The sequence below is a fragment of the Pogona vitticeps genome, chromosome 5 (assembly GCF_051106095.1).
Source record: "Pogona vitticeps strain Pit_001003342236 chromosome 5, PviZW2.1, whole genome shotgun sequence".
Classification (NCBI taxonomy): Eukaryota; Metazoa; Chordata; class Lepidosauria; order Squamata; family Agamidae; genus Pogona; species Pogona vitticeps.
This window is the reverse complement of record NC_135787.1, coordinates 108,950,801-108,973,561: the sequence shown is the minus strand read 5'-3', so window position 1 is coordinate 108,973,561 and position 22,761 is coordinate 108,950,801. Positions and strand designations below refer to the sequence as shown.

Sequence of the window (22,761 nt, the reverse complement as noted above, 5' to 3'; positions counted from 1 at the left end):
CCGACAGAGGGGCGTCACGTACACATGACCCAATTGTATTTTGCATTGCCCAACGCCGTTTTGGGCACGGAATGGGCTGGCAAAGTGGGCACCGCTGCATATTTTGCCATTTTGAATAAGAAGCAGGAGTGTTGCAAGGGTTAACGAGCCTTGGGCAATAACTTTCACACCAGAAACCGACAGAGGGGGCTCACGTACACATGACCCACTTGTATTTTGCATTGCCCAACGCCGTTTTGGGCACGGAATAGGCTGGCAAAGTGGGCACCGCTGCATATTTTAGCATTTTGAATAAGAAGCTGGGGTTCTGCAAGGGCTAATGAGCCTTGGGCAATAACGTTCACACCAGAAACCGACAGAGGGGCGTCACGTACACATGACCCACTTGTATTTTGCATTGCCCAACGCCGTTTTGGGCACGGAATAGGCTGGCAAAGTGGGCACCGCTGCATATTTTGCCATTTTGAATAAGAAGCTGGGGTTCTGCAAGGGCTAATGAGCCTTGGGCAATAACTTTCACACCAGAAACCGACAGAGGGGCGTCACGTACACATGACCCACTTGTATTTTGCATTGCCCAACGCCGTTTTGGGCACGGAATAGGCTGGCAAAGTGGGCACCGCTGCATATTTTGCCATTTTGAATAAGAAGCTGGAGTGTTGCAAGGGTTAACGAGCCTTGGGCAATAACTTTCACACCAGAAACCGACAGAGGGGCGTCACGTACACATGACCCAATTGTATTTTGCATTGCCCAACGCCGTTTTGGGCACGGAATAGGCTGGCAAAGTGGGCACCGCTGCATATTTTGCCATTTTGAATAAGAAGCTGGAGTGTTGCAAGGGTTAACGAGACTTGGGCAATAACTTTCACACCAGAAACCGACAGAGGGGCGTCACGTACACATGACCCAATTGTATTTTGCATTGCCCAACGCCGTCTTGGGCACGGAATAGGCTGGCAAAGTGGGCACCGCTGCATATTTTGCCATTTTGAATAAGAAGCTGGAGTGTTGCAAGGGTTAACGAGCCTTGGGCAATAACTTTCACACCAGAAACCGACAGAGGGGGCTCACGTACACATGACCCACTTGTATTTTGCATTGCCCAACGCCGTTTTGGGCACGGAATAGGCTGGCAAAGTGGGCACCGCTGCATATTTTGCCATTTTGAATAAGAAGCTGGAGTGTTGCAAGGGTTAACGAGCCTTGGGCAATAACTTTCACACCAGAAACCGACAGAGGGGGCTCACGTACACATGACCCACTTGTATTTTGCATTGCCCAACGCCGTTTTCAGCACGGAATAGGCTGGCAAAGTGGGCACCGCTGCATGTTTTAGCATTTTGAATAAGAAGCTGGAGTGTTGCAAGGGTTAACGAGCCTTGGGCAATAACTTTCACACCAGAAACCGACAGAGGGGGCTCACGTACACATGACCCACTTGTATTTTGCATTGCCCAACGCCGTTTTCAGCACGGAATAGGCTGGCAAAGTGGGCACCGCTGCATGTTTTAGCATTTTGAATAAGAAGCTGGGGTTCTGCAAGGGCTAATGAGCCTTGGGCAATAACTTTCACACCAGAAACCGACAGAGGCGGCTCACGTACACATGACCCAATTGTATTTTGCATTGCCCAACGCCGTTTTGGGCACGGAATAGGCTGGCAAAGTGGGCACCGCTACATATTTTGCCATTTTGAATAAGAAGCTGGAGTGTTGCAAGGGTTAACGAGCCTTGGGCAATAACTTTCACACCTGAAACCGACAGAGGGGGCTCACGTACACATGACCCACTTGTATTTTGCATTGCCCAACACCGTTTTGGGCACGGAATAGGCTGGCAAAGTGGGCACCGCTGCATATTTTAGCATTTTGAATAAGAAGCTGGGGTTCTGCAAGAGCTAATGAGCCTTGGGCAATAACTTTCACACCAGAAACTGACAGAGGGGGGTCACGTACACATGACCCAATTGTATTTTGCATTGCCCAACGCCGTTTTGGGCATGGAATGGGCTGGCAAAGTGGGCACCGCTGCATATTTTGCCATTTTGAATAAGAAGCTGGAGTGTTGCAAGGGTTAACGAGCCTTGGGCAATAACTTTCACACCAGAAACCGACAGAGGGGGCTCACGTACACATGACCCACTTGTATTTTGCATTGCCCAACGCCGTTTTGGGCACGGAATAGGCTGGTAAAGTGGGCACCGCTGCATATTTTAGCATTTTGAATAAGAAGCTGGGGTTCTGCAAGGGCTAATGAGCCTTGGGCAATAACTTTCACACCAGAAACCGACAGAGGGGGGTCACGTACACATGACCCAATTGTATTTTGCATTGCCCAACACCGTTTTGGGCACGGAATGGGCTGGCAAAGTGGGCACCGCTGCATATTTTGCCATTTTGAATAAGAAGCTGGAGTGTTGCAAGGGTTAACGAGCCTTGGGCAATAACTTTCACACCAGAAACCGACAGAGGGGGCTCACGTACACATGACCCACTTGTATTTTGCATTGCCCAACGCCGTTTTGGGCACGGAATAGGCTGGCAAAGTGGGCACCGCTGCATATTTTGCCATTTTGAATAAGAAGCTGGGGTTACTCAAGGCTTAACGAGCCTTGGGCAATAACTTTCACACCAGAAACCGACAGAGGGGGCTCATGTACACATGACCCACTTGTATTTTGCATTGCCCAACGCCGTCTTGGGCACGGAATAGGCTGGCAAAGTGGGCACCGCTGCATATTTTGCCATTTTGAATAAGAAGCTGGAGTGTTGCAAGGGTTAACAAGACTTGGGCAATAACTTTCACACCAGAAACCGACAGAGGGGGCTCACGTACACATGACCCACTTGTATTTTGCATTGCCCAACGCCGTTTTGGGCACGGAATAGGCTGGCAAAGTGGGCACCACTGCATATTTTAGCATTTTGAATAAGAAGCTGGGGTTCTGCAAGGGCTAATGAGCCTTGGGCAACAACTTTCACACCAGAAACCGACAGAGGGGCGTCACGTACACATGACCCAATTGTATTTTGCATTGCCCAACGCCGTTTTGGGCACGGAATGGGCTGGCAAAGTGGGCACCGCTGCATATTTTGCCATTTTGAATAAGAAGCAGGAGTGTTGCAAGGGTTAACGAGCCTTGGGCAATAACTTTCACACCAGAAACCGACAGAGGGGGCTCACGTACACATGACCCACTTGTATTTTGCATTGCCCAACGCCGTTTTCGGCACGGAATAGGCTGGCAAAGTGGGCACCGCTGCATATTTTGCCATTTTGAATAAGAAGCTGGGGTTACTCAAGGGTTAACGAGCCTTGGGCAATAACTTTCACACCAGAAACCGACAGAGGGGGCTCACGTACACATGACCCAATTGTATTTTGCATTGCCCAACGCCGTCTTGGGCACGGAATAGGCTGGCAAAGTGGGCACCGCTGCATATTTTGCCATTTTGAATAAGAAGCTGGGGTTCTGCAAGGGCTAATGAGCCTTGGGCAATAACTTTCACACCAGAAACTGACAGAGGGGGGTCACGTACACATGACCCACTTGTATTTTGCATTGCCCAACGCCGTTTTGGGCACGGAATGGGCTGGCAAAGTGGGCACCGCTGCATATTTTGCCATTTTGAATAAGAAGCTGGAGTGTTGCAAGGGTTAACGAGCCTTGGGCAATAACTTTCACACCAGAAACCGACAGAGGGGGCTCACGTACACATGACCCACTTGTATTTTGCATTGCCCAACGCCGTTTTGGGCACGGAATAGGCTGGCAAAGTGGGCACCGCTGCATATTTTAGCATTTTGAATAAGAAGCTGGGGTTCTGCAAGGGCTAATGAGCCTTGGGCAATAACTTTCACACCAGAAACCGACAGAGGGGCGTCACGTACACATGACCCAATTGTATTTTGCATTGCCCAACGCCGTTTTGGGCACGGAATGGGCTGGCAAAGTGGGCACCGCTGCATATTTTGCCATTTTGAATAAGAAGCAGGAGTGTTGCAAGGGTTAACGAGCCTTGGGCAATAACTTTCACACCAGAAACCGACAGAGGGGGCTCACGTACACATGACCCACTTGTATTTTGCATTGCCCAACGCCGTTTTCGGCACGGAATAGGCTGGCAAAGTGGGCACCGCTGCATATTTTGCCATTTTGAATAAGAAGCTGGGGTTACTCAAGGGTTAACGAGCCTTGGGCAATAACTTTCACACCAGAAACCGACAGAGGGGGCTCACGTACACATGACCCAATTGTATTTTGCATTGCCCAACGCCGTCTTGGGCACGGAATAGGCTGGCAAAGTGGGCACCGCTGCATATTTTGCCATTTTGAATAAGAAGCTGGAGTGTTGCAAGGGTTAACGAGCCTTGGGCAATAACTTTCACACCAGAAACCGACAGAGGGGGCTCACGTACACATGACCCACTTGTATTTTGCATTGCCCAACGCCGTCTTGGGCACGGAATAGGCTGGCAAAGTGGGCACCGCTGCATATTTTGCCATTTTGAATAAGAAGCTGGAGTGTTGCAAGGGTTAACGAGCCTTGGGCAATAACTTTCACACCAGAAACCGACAGAGGGGGCTCACGTACACATGACCCACTTGTATTTTGCATTGCCCAACGCCGTTTTGGGCACGGAATAGGCTGGCAAAGTGGGCACCGCTGCATATTTTGCCATTTTGAATAAGAAGCTGGGGTTACTCAAGGCTTAACGAGCCTTGGGCAATAACTTTCACACCAGAAACCGACAGAGGGGGCTCATGTACACATGACCCACTTGTATTTTGCATTGCCCAACGCCGTTTTGGGCACGGAATAGGCTGGCAAAGTGGGCACCGCTGCATATTTTAGCATTTTGAATAAGAAGCTGGGGTTCTGCAAGGGCTAATGAGCCTTGGGCAATAACTTTCACACCAGGAACCGACAGAGGGGCGTCACGTACACATGACCCACTTGTATTTTGCATTGCCCAACGCCGTTTTGGGCACGGAATAGGCTGGCAAAGTGGGCACCGCTGCATATTTTGCCATTTTGAATAAGAAGCTGGAGTGTTGCAAGGGTTAACGAGCCTTGGGCAATAACTTTCACACCAGAAACCGACAGAGGGGCGTCACGTACACATGACCCAATTGTATTTTGCATTGCCCAACGCCGTTTTGGGCACGGAATAGGCTGGCAAAGTGGGCACCGCTGCATATTTTGCCATTTTGAATAAGAAGCTGGAGTGTTGCAAGGGTTAACGAGCCTTGGGCAATAACTTTCACACCAGAAACCGACAGAGGGGGCTCACGTACACATGACCCACTTGTATTTTGCATTGCCCAACGCCGTTTTGGGCACGGAATAGGCTGGCAAAGTGGGCACCGCTGCATATTTTAGCATTTTGAATAAGAAGCTGGGGTTCTGCAAGGGCTAATGAGCCTTGGGCAATAACTTTCACACCAGAAACCGACAGAGGGGCGTCACGTACACATGACCCAATTGTATTTTGCATTGCCCAACGCCGTTTTGGGCACGGAATGGGCTGGCAAAGTGGGCACCGCTGCATATTTTGCCATTTTGAATAAGAAGCAGGAGTGTTGCAAGGGTTAACGAGACTTGGGCAATAACTTTCAAACCAGAAACCGACAGAGGGGGCTCACATACACATGACCCAATTCTATTTTGCATTGCCCAATGCCGTTTTGGGCACGGAATGGGCTGGCAAAGTGGGCACCGCTGCATATTTTGCCATTTTGAATAAGAAGCTGGAGTGTTGCAAGGGTTAACGAGCCTTGGGTCACAAATTGGACAGCAGATTAACCTTCGCTATGGGGAAACATCGCTATACGGATCAAAAAAAACCATTGGGTTTCCAAATGGGCCCAAAACCCACCGTTCTGCAATGTTTCCCCATGTTGTCGTGGCCATTTTGGGTGTTTTGGTGGCCATTTTGGGTCTCTCCGGCGGCCATTTTGGGAGTTCCAGTGGCCATTTTGGGTGAGGTCATGTGGCCTGACTGACCTTTCTCAGCATCAGTGATTTTCAGCACGACTGGGTGTATCTTCTTGTGTGAGAAGTAAGATTATTTGTCTCTCAACTGACATGCGCAGAGTTCACTGTCTCAAGACTGGATGGTGTTTACGGTTGTGGACTTATTAGAGGTGAAATTTTAATAATATACATCTGGTTTAAGTTGCTGTAAATAGCCCTATTTTTGTACCTAGCTTCTTTAAAACTGCACGATGTCTTGGAGATTGTTTCCTGATCCAAAAGCAGCAGAAAAAAAGATAGTTGAACTATTTTTTAAAAAGCAATTGATTTTAAATCAGGAAAGTTATTTTAGAGAAAACTCTGTATGGGGGGAAATTGCATGTTTGCTATCTGCAAATAATATAGCATCAAGAAAGTGGCTTTATAATATTTGGCATGAAGACCGACGAAAATTGCGTACTAGAGCCTTACAGTTTACCTTAGATGTTTCAACTTATGATGAAATTACCAAAGTTGAGAGTATTGATCAAAGTAGTCAATCAAAATATAGTAATGAATCACCCTTACTTATGGATGCAGAAGCAGAGGATGAGCAACTGTATTGTTTATGTAAACAAAAAAACAACCCTGATGAACCTTATGCACAATGCAGTCAGTGTAAAGACTGGTTTCACCCACTGTGTGTTGGCTACAAAAATATCACTGACATCCAGGTCATTTCACCATGGTTGTGTCCTCTCTGTAAGCCAAAAAAACAAAAAAAAAAATTAAAAGAATTAAAAAAGCATCTCCAAGAAAAATACTGGACATTTATGACATTAAAACAACTTCTGTAGAAACTGAACAAACCGAAGCTGAAGTTGATATCAATGTAACTAAAAGATCTGATAAGGTTGTATACGTTTCAGTAATAAAAGAGAACAGAATTTTGTCCTTAGAAAATGATCAAAAACTAACTGAATCAATGCAATTACAGCCGGAGGAGGAATGCAGTGATAGAAATAGTGCAATTCCTCAAGAAAAATCATTGTTACACAACATTTTCCAAAAAGACACTATTCAATACATGATTAAAGCTGATCTACAAAATTCTACAAAAGAATTCATTACTGAAACATGTCCATCCAAATTCTCAATTTCTCTATCAATCGAGGAATGGAACAAAATAAAACCAGAACACAGGACGGGTTATCGTGTTCTAAAAAGTGGTTGGACCGACACAATATGCAATAAAATAAAGAAAATTAATAAGTTCTGTGTTATAACTTTCAAATACAATCGAGTGCGACAATCTCATTCCAGAAAAAGAAATTGTGTATACTGGCGTGCTAGGGGACAGTGCAAGTTTCGTGGATGTACGGAGTTCAATGTTACACTACCCCAAAAACCTAGTAAAAAAAATTGTCAAGTGTTAATGTCAGTAGAGGTTAATGGTTCAATAAATCATAATCGAACTGAATCATTCAAAAGGCATACACGTGGGGAAGAGAGGGATAAACTGAAAGCACAGCTAAGAGAAATGAGACCAATGTTACTGCACACCAAGAAGATGGCTAATGCTGATACTGAACAGTTAATTGCAGGAAACATGGATGAAATCAAATCAATTGATGTGCTTCAGAAAATATCAAGTGAAAACAACCTTCAGAATAGGCTTGACACAAATGAATACTTGAATTGTTTGTTAGTCCAAAAAAAAATGGATGAAAAAGAATTAAATCTGATTGCCACAAAGCATGCTTACATACAGCACATAGGCATGAGCCCGTTTGTTATCCATATGTATTCTGAATCACAGTTGCATATGTTGAAGGATTTGCAGGCTGCAGGTCAATGTTTCCTATATCTAGATGCAACTGGCTCTGTAGTAATGAAACCAAAAAACATACAAAATAAATTTTTATATTATACACTTTGTATTTCGTTGACCAGTGAAACAAGGTCCACCATCCCTGTGGCAGAAATGTTGTCCTCCGATCAAAGCACACCAACTATTCAACATTGGCTATCTTGTTTATGTCGAGACTTTTTTAAAGTATGCAAAAGAAAGCTTAGTCCACAAAAGGTTGAGATAGATTTTAGCTGGGCTCTGATTCATGCAGCAACACAGACTTTCAATCAGAATAACATCATGGACTATCTAAAGAAATGTCTTCTTGTTTGTGAAGGAAAAATATTGTGCAATTTTACAATTCTGCATATATGTGCTGCACATATGATGAAACTTATCAGCATCAAGCTCTCAAAAATTAAGGCAAGCAAAGCTACAAAACAATTTTTTCTTTACTCATTTGCATTACTACAGAATGCAGGTAGTCTCAGTGAAATTGAAATTCAACTATTACGCATGACATATGTTTTCACAGTGAAAAAAGGAACTAATGCCTACAAGACACACATTGCAGAATTGAATGAGGCAATCAACATTCAGAAAATAGAAGTGATGGAAAACATTACAGATAGTACAACTGAAGATGTATTGGATAATGACCCCAATGAAGAATGGAACATCAAGAGGGGTTCCCCATTTTCAAAGAAATTTTCTAAATTGTTCACACAAACAAAAACAAAAGCAAATGATGATGATGATGATGATGCAACAACAACTGGTAATTTACTACACTGTCCCGCATTAATAACTCTGCTTCAGTCATACACTGCAACCATCCCATTATGGAGTGGATTAATGTTGAAAAATCTCAGTCTTCTCAAAACCCGGGACACTAATGCAACAGTTGAAAATTGGTTTAGGACTACAAAGAAGGTCGTTTTAAATGATAGACTTCATCGAAGGCCAGGAGATTTTCTACAATTAATGTATGAGTTTTTGCAGGGAAGAATGAGAGAAGTTGGTTTACAGTTTTTCAAATCTGCACAAAACTTAGAGAATGAAAAATATTACTTTGATAAACCTCAAGAGGAACATCTTACTCAGTTAGAAAAGTGGCAGAAAAGAAAAAAGGAAGGTAAAAGTAAACAGGCCAAATACTACCAGCCACCCACACCAAAATCTACAAAACTGTTGACTCAGTCAAATTGTCCACCTTGGTCTGGGAAAGGAAAACTTGGGAAAAAGACTATTATCCTACGCAACACATGTACTATTGACAATTTGCTATTTATAATTCATATGGCAATAAGAAATTATGATTGGATCTTAAAAGAACTAGATAGTCTGAAAACAGAGGATTTAAGTATCGCAATCTTTCTAAAAGTCCATCAGCATTTTCTGAGCAAAGATTGGATAAAAGGAAAAATTGAATGGTTAAAGCACCTAAATAGATTTGAAGGCCGAACTGTGTGGGATGCATATGGAAGTGAAGAAGATTTTGTTGTATGTCGTCTAAATTATCTGCTTACAACCACAGTTGAGTCTATCTGCAATGGTCCTTTTTGCCCTGATCCAGTTACCGTAAGATCCTCCAATCTGATTGAAATTTGGTAAGAAGGCTTTACTTGTTTTTAAATGTGTGTTTGTGGTATGATTTGGCGACAGTAATAATGTTGAAATTGATCATGTCGACATAGCCACAATGTTAAAATTTGCCATATTAACTATTTACATGAAGAAAGTTATAAAATGTTGACATATTAAAATGTCAGTATAATATCCTTGGTGACCCAGTGGTGACACATCTGCTCCTTGTGGTTGTAGTAACTTGACCACAACAGCCATATGAGTGTGACTTAAATTGCAGTTCCACTGGCTTATGAATAATTGGTTCTACATGTGCAGTGCACTCAGGTCCTTTGGGCCCAACCTGCATACATTTTTACTTACCCTCTGATCCTCCATTGGGACCCCTTCTCTGGCCTGCAGCACTGAGTTACTATCTGAGCTCTGAGGGCACAAACTGTAATTCTCATGCTAAAATTGCTGGGAAAATGCCATGGTGGCCATTTTCCAAGTGTTTTATGTAGATATAGAAAATGACAGATATATAGTGGTGCCCCGTATAGCGAGGTTAATCCGTTCCGGATTAACCTTCGCTATATGAAAACATTGCTGTGCGGGTAAGGAAAACCTATTGGAACGCATTAAACTTAGTTTAATGCGTTCCAATAAGCTTTGAAACTTACCCCTCCAGCGATGTTTTCGCCTCTGGCGGCCATTTTGGAGCCGCCGATCAGCTGATCGGCGGCTCCAAAATGGCCGCCGGATGACCCGAAATGGCCCCTATCAGCGTTTTCGCGCCCTCCCCTTGCTTACGGAGGTCGCGAAAACGCTGCAGGGGGGCATTTCGGGTCATGCGGCGGCCATTTTGGAGCCGCCGATCAGCTGATCGGCAGCTCCAAAATGGCCGCCGGAGCCCCAATCATCGCAAAGCGAGTGCGGCGATTGGGGCTGATCCGTATAGCGATCCCCAAAAAGGGATCGCTATACGGATTTTTCGTTAAACGGTGCACTCGTTAAGCGAGGCACCACTGTAATAGATATAACAGATTATGTGAACAGTCAAACTTAAGTAACTGAGCCATATGAATATTTTCTCTGTATGATTTCATTTAAATAGAAAATGGGATACTTTATATTATTTCATGAAATCTATCATATATAGAGAGATCTGGGACACTGTGTTTACATGCTATTGATAAAGCTTGAGGGTATGTTCACACATTGCGGGTCCACAGAAGTAGATCTGCATGGAAAATCTGCATCAAAAGTTGCGGATCCTGTTGCAAATTTATTGCAGATTTGAAATCTGCAATAAATTCGCTGAAAAACCAGCACCATTTGATGCAGATTTTTCTGTGCAGATCTACTTCTGTGGACCCACTGTGGGTGACCAGCAGGTGACTCACAATGTATGAACATACCCTTAATGTGGTAACCCAGGAAAATGCATCAATCTATACCACTGTGCAGATTTATGCCACTAGAACACTATAATACAGACTCAGTACTTATGCATCTTTCAGGCCCCCTAGGGTACTTGGCCACTAGGGGGGCGCAATCACTCGAACAGCATTCAGCCATAGAAGTCTATGGCTGAATCCTGTACTATACAGCATTTCCTATTACGCCGGCGGGTGATGCCTGTGATTGACAGCCATCACCCGTCGTGTATTCGCTCTATAAGACCCATGCACTCCCCCCTCCTTTTGGGGGGGAGTGCGTCTTATGGAGCGAAAAATACAGTACTTCCTAAATGGGTAAATGATATGTAATATATTTTATGTATAAAACATTTTCGGTAGAAGTAATTAATAAAGTAAACTGCCCCAATCATTTTCAAGAAAAATGCCAATAATATTCCAAACAATCATTATTCAATAAATATATAGATTTTAAACTGTAGCCATAATTTTTTTAGCAGTAACATTATGATGTCTTTTCCACAGTTGTGAAGACCTTCGGAACATCCAGACTGTACTTAACACTTGGACAGATGGATATGTAGGAAATTGCAAAAGAAAACGGTAAAGAAAAAAATTGTACATTGAAAGTGACATTTTCATTATTGTGTTTTAAGGCAAATTGTTTGCAAATATTAACCACATACTTACTCTACAAAGATATGCACAGTCTGTAATGTATTTATATTCTTCTGGAGTTATGACCTCCATAAGTTATCACAGACAGTATTCCACATAAGCTCATACCTATAACCTATACAGTGATAAATGTATGATGTGATAAATGGACATTTAAAAAAAAACACAGAATAACAGGATGAGCTGGAGAGTAAATCCTTAATTAGTTTACAGATAAGCAGTGTGAACGTTTTATTGTTTCTGGATTGATGTGAGTCCAGAGACCTGATGCCCCCACTATCCCTGCGCATTGGATCGGAGCTGGGGGGACAGATTCAGTCCTGTGTTCAGGGTGCCAAACTTTGTCATAAATTTTTATTCCCTGACCCTCCTGTCTCTTTGTGATTTAAAATTTCCTTTTAATATAATCACCTTTATAAGATCTCCATTGTGTCCTGGGCTGCAGAAATGTTTTGCCACAGGAAAATGTGTCTTTTTCTCATTTATTCTGTGGTGATGGGACCTCATATATGTGTTTCTTCAGATGCCTTGTTATATCATGGATAATGAAGAGATTTGAGAAGTCTGAAAAGCTTGCTATTTAACATAATTTCTTTTATTTTTGTTGGACATTACAAGGTATCCTATCTGCAAGATTGCTATATTGTTTTTATCACCAAACAATTAAACTTTGATGTGAGCCAGTGTCAAAAAACTCACTAAAACTGCCCATACACTTGTGAGATATCTGGTACAATAATATAATTTCGATGTATCTGTACCATTTATCTCATGTAAAAAGTGCAAATTTTACATGCCCCACGTACAATTACGATTGAATGTCTCATCTCAAGATCTTGTCTGCTGTAGAGAAGATTTTGATTCCTCACGTGCAATTCTGTAAAATTTTATGAAGATAATATATTTCTTATTGTATGTACAAAAAAGTGAAATCATGCACCAGGACTGCAGGGGGCTGCCGGGGAGTCCAACGGAAATCTGGAGATAAATCTCATGTAATTTCCCACCTCACAAGTGTATGGTCAGCTTAAGGTCTGTACAAGATCCATCTACAACCTTCCCCCCCCCCTTTATCTGTTACTTTAACCAAAATCAGAAAAGTCACTAAGATTATTGTGACATGATCTCCCACCAGTAAATCCATGCTGCTTTGGATCATGTAAATTGCTATATTAAGATAGTCTGGAATTTCTACTTTTAACAGGGTTTCCATACTAATAATGTAAGGGTCACAGGTTGCCAGCTTCTTTCCTACATTAAGTTTTATGAAGAGGGACTACTAGTTAATTTTGTTAGTTAAATATTATTGTTGACAACAAGCGTATTAAAGATATATATTAAGCAGAATCCATATACAAGAAAATGTTATATTATAAATATATTTTATGTTACCAGCGGAACAATTTCTTGTGATGGCATAAGAAAGTTTTCAAGAAGAGAATTCAGACATGGTTTTCCTTGCATATTGTTTGTTACTGTTGTGAAAACACCAACAGATGATCCTTTGACGTGTCCCTCAAGCTATACTGCACTTCCATCTATTGTTAACGTTTCCGGAAAAAGGTAAGTTACTGTTTACATTGTATAGATTAGTATTCCTTTACATTTGTATTTTATTTGAATGGCTTTGTAAAATGTCCAATTCTCATGTAGTTGTTTTAATTCGTGCAGTCTCCATGGTGCTCCTTTAGGGAGGCATCAGTCCTTTAACAAAATGGCCGCTCTTTGATCTTTTGAACATATGTGTGGCAGCATCTTGCAAGGGCGTGCAGTGAGGTCAGTATCTAGTGAGGCACTGGCTGAGGGGGAGAAGAGCTTGCCTGCCCCTCTATCAACCCCAGATTCCCTGTCCCTCTGTCACCCCCAGAGAGAAAATACTCACTGTTAGGGACATGCAGTCAATTACTGCTGGCCATAGGCTCCTGCTGGCTCCTTTCAGCCAGCCCTAGAGGGCAAAGTGATGATGTGGTGAGCTGTGATTGCCATCTTTCACACAGAGGCATAATAAGTGCCTCCTGACATTAATTATAAGACTTATACACTGCAGTACACACAGGAATCAGCATTTCCTGTGTGCACTGCAAAAAGGCTCATTCTTAATCCTAAATGACGGGGAGACCCTGCCTCACCTGCTTCCCCTGACTGCAGGTCCCTAATATCTTGTTCCTTTTTTCAAACACCACAGTGTGTCACAGATGCACTTAGCTCTAAGAGACATGCATTATTTGTAGGACAAGGGCCATCTTAACATCTGGATACACTGGGCAGCTTCCTCTGAATGCCCCTGAAATCTCTTGGATGGCAGGTAGAGAATGCCGCTAGCATGTTAACATGTGTCCTGCAGCAGAGATGTGGCCACTTGCTAGCATTCGGGCCACGCAGCAGGGAATAGATCAGCAGTCTATACCAGAGCATCTACTCTCCCATGTTCTTAATACTCCCCCTCTTCATTCCTATGGACCACAAGATAACACCAGCTGCCTTTCACATCTGTACTACACCTACAACTGCTGCAGAAAAATGACATCATGATGCTGCCACCTGGGATCTCAAAGGCACTCTGTATCCTCTAAAAGCCAAACATGTGCATAGAAGGAAGAAAACCCTGCAGGTATCTCAAAGACCACTAATACAATAGATTCTGTGACTTCACTGAGGTCTAGGCCATGCAATGGTCAGCATCCATATACAGTAATTCCAGCTAGAGTTGGGAAAATTGCAAAATAAATATGATGAAAAAAGTAATAGAAAAAGAGCATGTGTGACTAAGAGAGAAAAGGCATAACACGCACATGTGCACAAACACTCAGCTATGCACAGGGCAGTTTTCAAGGGCTTAAAAATCAGTATACAGTAGATAAAAAAATTCTTTAATATATGGAACTGCAGGGTTCTATATAACCATTTGTGTATTAAAATTTTTATAGATACCTGTCGTGTGATGGGTATTGTTTGCAACATATTAGCAATTCTGTCCTATTTTTCAATTTTGCCTTAGGGTTTAGAAAAATATTATAAATAAATATTATGTAATATCAGATATATAAACAATCACAATATTCACATCAATAAACTGCACATGTGCCTCACTCACATGGTGCATGCACCAAGGTACTTTTTCAAAGCTGCTTGAATTGAGGATGTTATTGCAGTTTTGTGAGATGTAATGGGGAGTGGAATAAAAAAACAGATGTTATCTCAACTGTTATCGGGTCACGTCTCTGCCAACATTTGCCTAAAAAGCTAAAAAGTCCCCATACAACATTGGAGATATCATACATTCTGTAGTTATTACGGTAGGTACAATGAAAATATTGGAAAAAATACCTCCCAACATTCCTGCCACCAAAATCATGACACTTCCACCGAAATGGTGGTGTGGCCACAGTAAAAGTGTGTGTGACCATGGTCAAATGGGGCATGGCTATGTGGAAATGCCACAATTATGAGCCACACAGAGCCCCTTATGTGCAAGTGCAAAGCATCTATTCACCAGGGTCACTGCAGCCTCTCAACTGCCTCACCACTGTGTCCCGCTAATTATTATTATTATTATTATTATTATTATTATTATTATTATTATTATTATTATTATTATTATTATTATTATTATTATTATTATTATTATAATATATGTGTTATTATTTATTAACACCAGCTCAAAAATTGATAAAAACAACAATTTCATCAATATGTGGCAATACAAATATCAGTAAAGTTTAAACTATTAAATATGTAAAGACATATTCTAAAACTATAATATATCTTCCCTACATAGGTACAAACCAGTAGCAGTAACCTACAATGTAGGAGAACATTTTGTTTGCTTCTTCAGCCTAATAGCTGATGATTTATGGCACTACTATGATGGGATAAAAGAATTTAAACATCCTGGAAAAGGAATTCAAGATGCCACTACAGAGCTTACAGAAGAAGTTCTTGTACCAGGAGTCACTGTAGGTCATGTAATCATGATTTGTCTCAAGGATTCTTAATTGAATATTGTGCAGGTAAATTGATATTGGTGGATTTATTTTTTGGGGGGGTCTAATCCAGCCCTTCCCAAATTTGACTAATTTTTGCAGACTGTGAATGTGTACATAATTTAGATTGCGATGGCTCCAGTCAATGTTTTTTTTATTTTTGGGTGGCAACAGCAGCTGCTAACATTAGCAGCTCCGTTGCCTAGAATATAGCAATTGATTCAGTACAAATCTGAATTTGGCCCTATGAATGCCCCTTTATCTAGTATGCTGCAACTTTTACACATACCTCAAATATGACAGCTCTGTCTTAAGTCTTTAGCTCCTAAGGAGTGACTTGGTGACAACCACTTTGGCACTGGGGAAAATGTTGTGGCCTCGTGACAAGGGGGGTGCAGCATTGGGAACAAACCCCTGTTTTCACTCCTGCAATATTACAGTGCAGCACTCCGCTCCTGTCACTGAGGAGCTGGCATTTTAGTGTCTTGCAGGGTAATACTAATAAGCGTCCTGTACCCCCTAGTGATGCAACTGACCCACAGCATGTCTGTATTGTTTGATGCATGCTATTTGCTCAAGCCCAAAGGCCCAAATGGGTAGTTAATCTTTAAAAATGTTTTACATGTCCATGATAAAGAAAAAATATTAAACCATTGGACTCTATAAATAGTCAATAATTTAAAAACCAACATCCTCATATTTGTAAAACAACATGTCTTAAAATTGTTTTCTCTTGTACAATCCAACACACTGTTATGGTTCATATGGATAAAAGATTTTGAAAGTTCATATTCAATATTTTTAATTTGTAGGAACCTACAATACTAAATGACATGATGGCTGCACAGAAATGGGTGGAAGACCATAAACATACTTTTGCAGGTCAAGTTTTTATACCATCACTACTATCAATGACAAAATCCGACGCCGAAGAATGCATTAAAAATACCAGAATGATCAGAATTTGGATAATGAGATGGATGACTATCATGAGCATTTTGTTTTCACTTTCACGGAGAGAAATGATATGGAAAAATTTCTTAGAGCAACAAGAGACAAACAAAAACTACTTGTACACACCACATTAAGGGGTAATTCAATCAGCCCTATTAATTTACCATCTGTTAACATATTCAATCCACCCCAGAAACAGGATATTATTCAAAGATAACTGCAGCTGGCTGCATTTAGTTCTAACGTAATTGTTTTGAGTGAACAAAGTTTTAGTAAATTAGTCTGTTTCTTATTCAATTTTGATATATTATTGTAAATAGATATTCTTGTTTTGTATAGAATTATTAAACAATCTCATTTATACATTTTTGTGCTCCATTAATATATTAAAGTTTTTTCAGTTATCAGTGACTCTATGACGTAAAAGGTAGACATATTATCAGCGCTTGAAAGATTTAGCAAAAACGGAAAATCAACAATAAAATTATCGTCACTATGAGAATAAAGAAGTTGACCATGACTTCTTAATCCTTCCAACACTCCAGCTTCTTATTCAAAATGGTAAAATATGCAGCGGTGCCCACTTTGCCAGCCCATTCCGTGCCCAAAACGGCGTTGGGCAATGAAAAATACAATTGGGTCATGTGTACGTGACGCCCCTCTGTCGGTTTCTGGTGTGAAAGTTATTGCCCAAGGCTCATTAGCCCTTACAGGACCCCAGCTTCTTATTCAAAATGCTAAAATATGCAGCGGTGCCCACTTTGCCAGCCCATTCCGTGCCCAAAACGGCGTTGGGCAATGCAAAATACAAGTGGGTCATGTGTACGTGAGCCCCCTCTGTCGGTTTCTGGTGTGAAAGTTATTGCCCAAGGCTCGTTATCCCTTGCAACACTGCAGCTTCTTATTCTAAATGGCAAAATATGCAGCGGTGCCCACTTTGCCAGCCTATTCCGTGCCCAAAACGGCGTTGGGCAATGCAAAATACAATTGGGTCATGTGTACGTGACGCCCCTCTGTCGGTTTCTGGTGTGAAAGTTATTGCCCAAGTCTCGTTAACCCTTGCAACACTCCAGCTTCTTATTCAAAATGGCAAAATATGCAGCGGTGCCCACTTTGCCAGCCCATTCCGTGCCCAAAACGGCGTTGGGCAATGCAAAATACAATTGGGTCATGTGTACGTGAGCCCCCTCTGTCGGTTTCTGGTGTGAAAGTTATTGCCCAAGGCTCGTTAGCCCTTGCAGAACCCCAGCTTCTTATTCAAAATGCTAAAATATGCAGCGGTGCCCACTTTGCCAGCCCATTCCGTGCCCAAAACGGCGTTGGGCAATGCAAAATACAATTGGGTCATGTGTACGTGAGCCCCCTCTGTCGGTTTCTGGTGTGAAAGTTATTGCCCAAGGCTCATTAGCCTTTGCAGAACCCCAGCTTCTTATTCAAAATGCTAAAATATGCAGCGGTGCCCACTTTGCCAGCCTATTCCGTGCCCAAAACGGCGTTGGGCAATGCAAAATACAATTGGGTCATGTGTACGTGAGCCCCCTCTGTCGGTTTCTGGTGTGAAAGTTATTGCCCAAGGCTCATTAGCCCTTGCAGAACCCCAGCTTCTTATTCAAAATGCTAAAATATGCAGTGGTGCCCACTTTGCCAGCCCATTCCGTGCCCAAAATGGCGTTGGGCAATGCAAAATACAATTGGGTCATGTGTACGTGACGCCCCTCTGTCGGTTTCTGGTGTGAAAGTTATTGCCCAAGGCTCATTAGCCCTTACAGAACCCCAGCTTGTTATTCAAAATGCTAAAATATGCAGCGGTGCCCACTTTGCCAGCCTATTCCGTGCCCAAGACGGCGTTGGGCAATGCAAAATACAATTGTGTCATGTGTACGTGAGCCCCCTCTGTCGGTTTCTGGTGTGAAAGTTATTGCCCAAGGCTCGTTAGCCCTTGCAGAACCCCAGCTTCTTATTCAAAATGCTAAAATATGCAGCGGTGCCCACTTTGCCAGCCCATTCCGTGCCCAAAACGGCGTTGGGCAATGCAAAATACAAGTGGGTCATATGTACGTGAGCCCCCTCTGTCGGTTTCTGGTGTGAAAGTTATTGCCCAAGGCTCATTAGCCTTTGCAGAACCCCAGCTTCTTATTCAAAATGCTAAAATATGCAGCGGTGCCCACTTTGCCAGCCTATTCCGTGCCCAAAACGGTGTTGGGCAATGCAAAATACAAGTGGGTCATGTGTACGTGAGCCCCCTCTGTCGGTTTCTGGTGTGAAAGTTATTGCCCAAGGCTCGTTAACCCTTGAGTAACCCCAGCTTCTTATTCAAAATGGCAAAATATGCAGCGGTGCCCACTTTGCCAGCCTATTCCGTGCCCAAAACGGCGTTGGGCAATGCAAAATACAATTGGGTCATGTGTACGTGACGCCCCTCTGTCGGTTTCTGGTGTGAAAGTTATTGCCCAAGTCTCGTTAACCCTTGCAACACTCCAGCTTCTTATTCAAAATGGCAAAATATGCAGCGGTGCCCACTTTGCCAGCCCATTCCGTGCCCAAAACGGCGTTGGGCAATGCAAAATACAATTGTGTCATGTGTACGTGAGCCCCCTCTGTCGGTTTCTGGTGTGAAAGTTATTGCCCAAGGCTCGTTAGCCCTTGCAGAACCCCAGCTTCTTATTCAAAATGCTAAAATATGCAGCGGTGCCCACTTTGCCAGCCCATTCCGTGCCCAAAACGGCGTTGGGCAATGCAAAATACAAGTGGGTCATATGTACGTGAGCCCCCTCTGTCGGTTTCTGGTGTGAAAGTTATTGCCCAAGGCTCATTAGCCTTTGCAGAACCCCAGCTTCTTATTCAAAATGCTAAAATATGCAGCGGTGCCCACTTTGCCAGCCTATTCCGTGCCCAAAACGGCGTTGGGCAATGCAAAATACAATTGGGTCATGTGTACGTGAGCCCCCTCTGTCGGTTTCTGGTGTGAAAGTTATTGCCCAAGGCTCATTAGCCCTTGCAGAACCCCAGCTTCTTATTCAAAATGCTAAAATATGCAGTGGTGCCCACTTTGCCAGCCCATTCCGTGCCCAAAACGGCGTTGGGCAATGCAAAATACAATTGGGTCATGTGTACGTGACGCCCCTCTGTCGGTTTCTGGTGTGAAAGTTATTGCCCAAGGCTCATTAGCCCTTACAGAACCCCAGCTTCTTATTCAAAATGCTAAAATATGCAGCGGTGCCCACTTTGCCAGCCTATTCCATGCCCAAGACGGCGTTGGGCAATGCAAAATACAAGTGGGTCATGTGTACGTGACGCCCCTCTGTCGGTTTCTGGTGTGAAAGTTATTGCCCAAGGCTCATTAGCCCTTGCAGAACCCCAGCTTCTTATTCAAAATGCTAAAATATGCAGCGGTGCCCACTTTGCCAGCCTATTCCGTGCCCAAGACGGCGTTGGGCAATGCAAAATACAATTGGGTCATGTGTACGTGAGCCCCCTGTGTCGGTTTCTGGTGTGAAAGTTATTGCCCAAGGCTCGTTAGCCCTTGCAGAACCCCAGCTTCTTATTCAAAATGCTAAAATATGCAGCGGTGCCCACTTTGCCAGCCCATTCCGTGCCCAAAACGGCGTTGGGCAATGCAAAATACAATTGGGTCATGTGTACGTGAGCCCCCTCTGTCGGTTTCTGGTGTGAAAGTTATTGCCCAAGGCTCATTAGCCTTTGCAGAACCCCAGCTTCTTATTCAAAATGCTAAAATATGCAGCGGTGCCCACTTTGCCAGCCCATTCCGTGCCCAAAACGGCGTTGGGCAATGCAAAATACAAGTGGGTCATATGTACGTGAGCCCCCTCTGTCGGTTTCTGGTGTGAAAGTTATTGCCCAAGGCTCGTTAACCCTTGAGTAACCCCAGCTTCTTATTCAAAATGGCAAAATATGCAGCGGTGCCCACTTTGCCAGCCTATTCCGTGCCCAAAACGGCGTTGGGCAATGCAAAATACAAGTGGGTCATATGTACGTGAGCCCCCTCTGTCGGTTTCTGGTGTGAAAGTTATTGCCCAAGGCTCGTTAACCCTTGAGTAACCCCAGCTTCTTATTCAAAATGGCAAAATATGCAGCGGTGCCCACTTTGCCAGCCCATTCCGTGCCCAAAACGGCGTTGGGCGATGCAAAATACAATTGGGTCATGTGTACGTGAGCCCCCTCTGTCGGTTTCTGGTGTGAAAGTTATTGTCCAAGGCTCATTAGCCCTTGCAGAACCCCAGCTTCTTATTCAAAATGGCAAAATATGCAGCGGTGCCCACTTTGCCAGCCCATTCCGTGCCCAAAACGGCGTTGGGCAATGCAAAATACAAGTGGGTCATATGTACGTGAGCCCCCTCTGTCGGTTTCTGGTGTGAAAGTTATTGCCCAAGGCTCGTTAACCCTTGAGTAACCCCAGCTTCTTATTCAAAATGGCAAAATATGCAGCGGTGCCCACTTTGCCAGCCTATTCCGTGCCCAAAACGGCGTTGGGCAATGCAAAATACAATTGGGTCATGTGTACGTGACCCCCCTCTGTCGGTTTCTGGTGTGAAAGTTATTGCCCAAGTCTCGTTAACCCTTGCAACACTCCAGCTTCTTATTCAAAATGGCAAAATATGCAGCGGTGCCCACTTTGCCAGCCCATTCCGTGCCCAAAACGGCGTTGGGCAATGCAAAATACAAGTGGGTCATATGTACGTGAGCCCCCTCTGTCGGTTTCTGGTGTGAAAGTTATTGCCCAAGGCTCGTTAACCCTTGAGTAACCCCAGCTTCTTATTCAAAATGGCAAAATATGCAGCGGTGCCCACTTTGCCAGCCTATTCCGTGCCCAAAACGGCGTTGGGCAATGCAAAATACAAGTGGGTCATATGTACGTGAGCCCCCTCTGTCGGTTTCTGGTGTGAAAGTTATTGCCCAAGGCTCGTTAACCCTTGAGTAACCCCAGCTTCTTATTCAAAATGGCAAAATATGCAGCGGTGCCCACTTTGCCAGCCTATTCCGTGCCCAAAACGGCGTTGGGCAATGCAAAATACAATTGGGTCATGTGTACGTGACCCCCCTCTGTCGGTTTCTGGTGAGAAAGTTATTGCCCAAGGCTCATTAGCCCTTGCAGAACCCCAGCTTCTTATTCAAAATGCTAAAATATGCAGCGGTGCCCACTTTGCCGGCCTATTCCGTGCCCAAAACAGCATTGGGCCAGGCAAAATACTATTGTAATTTGTGTTAGAGTTATGATTTATTATTAATACCCTGATATTTGAGTGATCCAACTTGGTTTAATGGTTTAAATACAACATGTTCTGAATAAGAAGCTGGGACACGAATAAGAAGTGAATAAGAAGCTGGATGTCGAATAAGAAGTGAATAAGAAGCTGGCCGAATAAGAAGCTAACTTCAGCCTCGTCTGTTAAAACACATGTAGAATACAATAAAGTCATAGTGCTTGCGCATTTGGTACTGGTTTATGCACAAAAATGTACTTGACTTAATTATGGCAGTGCAGCATCCTTAAACTTGATATACCAGTAATTTCTCAAACAACTCATTCAATAGTTGCAAACTTCAGGGGCAGGTTCTGAAATGGAAAAGCATGAAAAAAACTCCCGGGTGTGTGAATGTGTTCCTATAAAACTAACATTTTGATAATGAAAAGTATTTTATCGTCGTAAACACATTTTTCCCAATTTTCATATTAAAAAATGTAAAATAATTTAGTGGGTCGTTGTGATCACCCAGGCTAATCACATTTAAAATGCCCTTACTCTCAATAGGCTTCCTTGAGTCCAAAACATGAACCCAATTCGTTCATCAGTGCAACTTGCTACACAGAGCAACAGGGGGCTTATGTGTTGGTCCTATGATGCAAGAACCGGCTGGACAGCCCCGTGGCTTAGCTATCCGGTTGCGGAACCAGAGGTTGCGAGTACAAGCCAGCCTGTCGCATCACACCTGCGGTTGGACATCAACGCAATGTCAGAGAGAGAAGGGAATGGAAAGCGACTTCTGAGCTTTCCCTACCAGGAAAACCCTTGCAAAGGGTCACCAACAGTCCGAATTGACTTGAGGGCACATGATTAATTTTTATGATCCATGACCTGTCCTAGAACAACTCTATGACGGTAGCTTCGTTCTACCTCCCATTCGAAAAGTTGCCCCATTTCCTCCCGCAGGACCTGCCGCTGAAGCCCAGCGTAGAATTAAGGGCTTGAGCGCGAGGTCCCGCGGGAGGAAATGGACAAGTCTCGCGATCTTAGAGGCCGCCCGATTCCCCTCCCTTATTCGCTCCGAGGGAGCTGAGGTAATGCTCTCTTGTTAGGGGCACGTCTCGCGATATTTGAGACAGAGCG

General features: G+C 43.4%; 1 protein-coding gene across 3 annotated transcripts; it reads left to right on the top strand.

The window, feature by feature from the left end:
* Positions 1-3,587: 3,587 nt before the first annotated feature.
* On the top strand, positions 3,588-16,779 carry LOC144589491 (uncharacterized). Of its 3 annotated transcripts, none has more exons than XM_078394246.1 (5): positions 3,588-9,422; positions 11,325-11,402; positions 12,873-13,040; positions 15,256-15,433; positions 16,273-16,779. In XM_078394246.1, the coding sequence occupies exons 1-5, from the start codon at positions 6,946-6,948 to the stop codon at positions 16,546-16,548; spliced, it is 3,177 nt and encodes a 1,058-aa protein (XP_078250372.1). In that variant the 5' UTR covers positions 3,588-6,945; the 3' UTR covers positions 16,549-16,779. The 3 variants fall into 3 exon arrangements, with proteins under 3 accessions (XP_078250372.1, XP_078250373.1, XP_078250374.1); XM_078394247.1 differs by having other exon boundaries at positions 15,256-15,487; XM_078394248.1 differs by lacking the exons at positions 15,256-15,433; positions 16,273-16,779 and adding an exon at positions 13,945-14,487.
* The last annotated feature ends 5,982 nt before the right edge of the window (positions 16,780-22,761 follow it).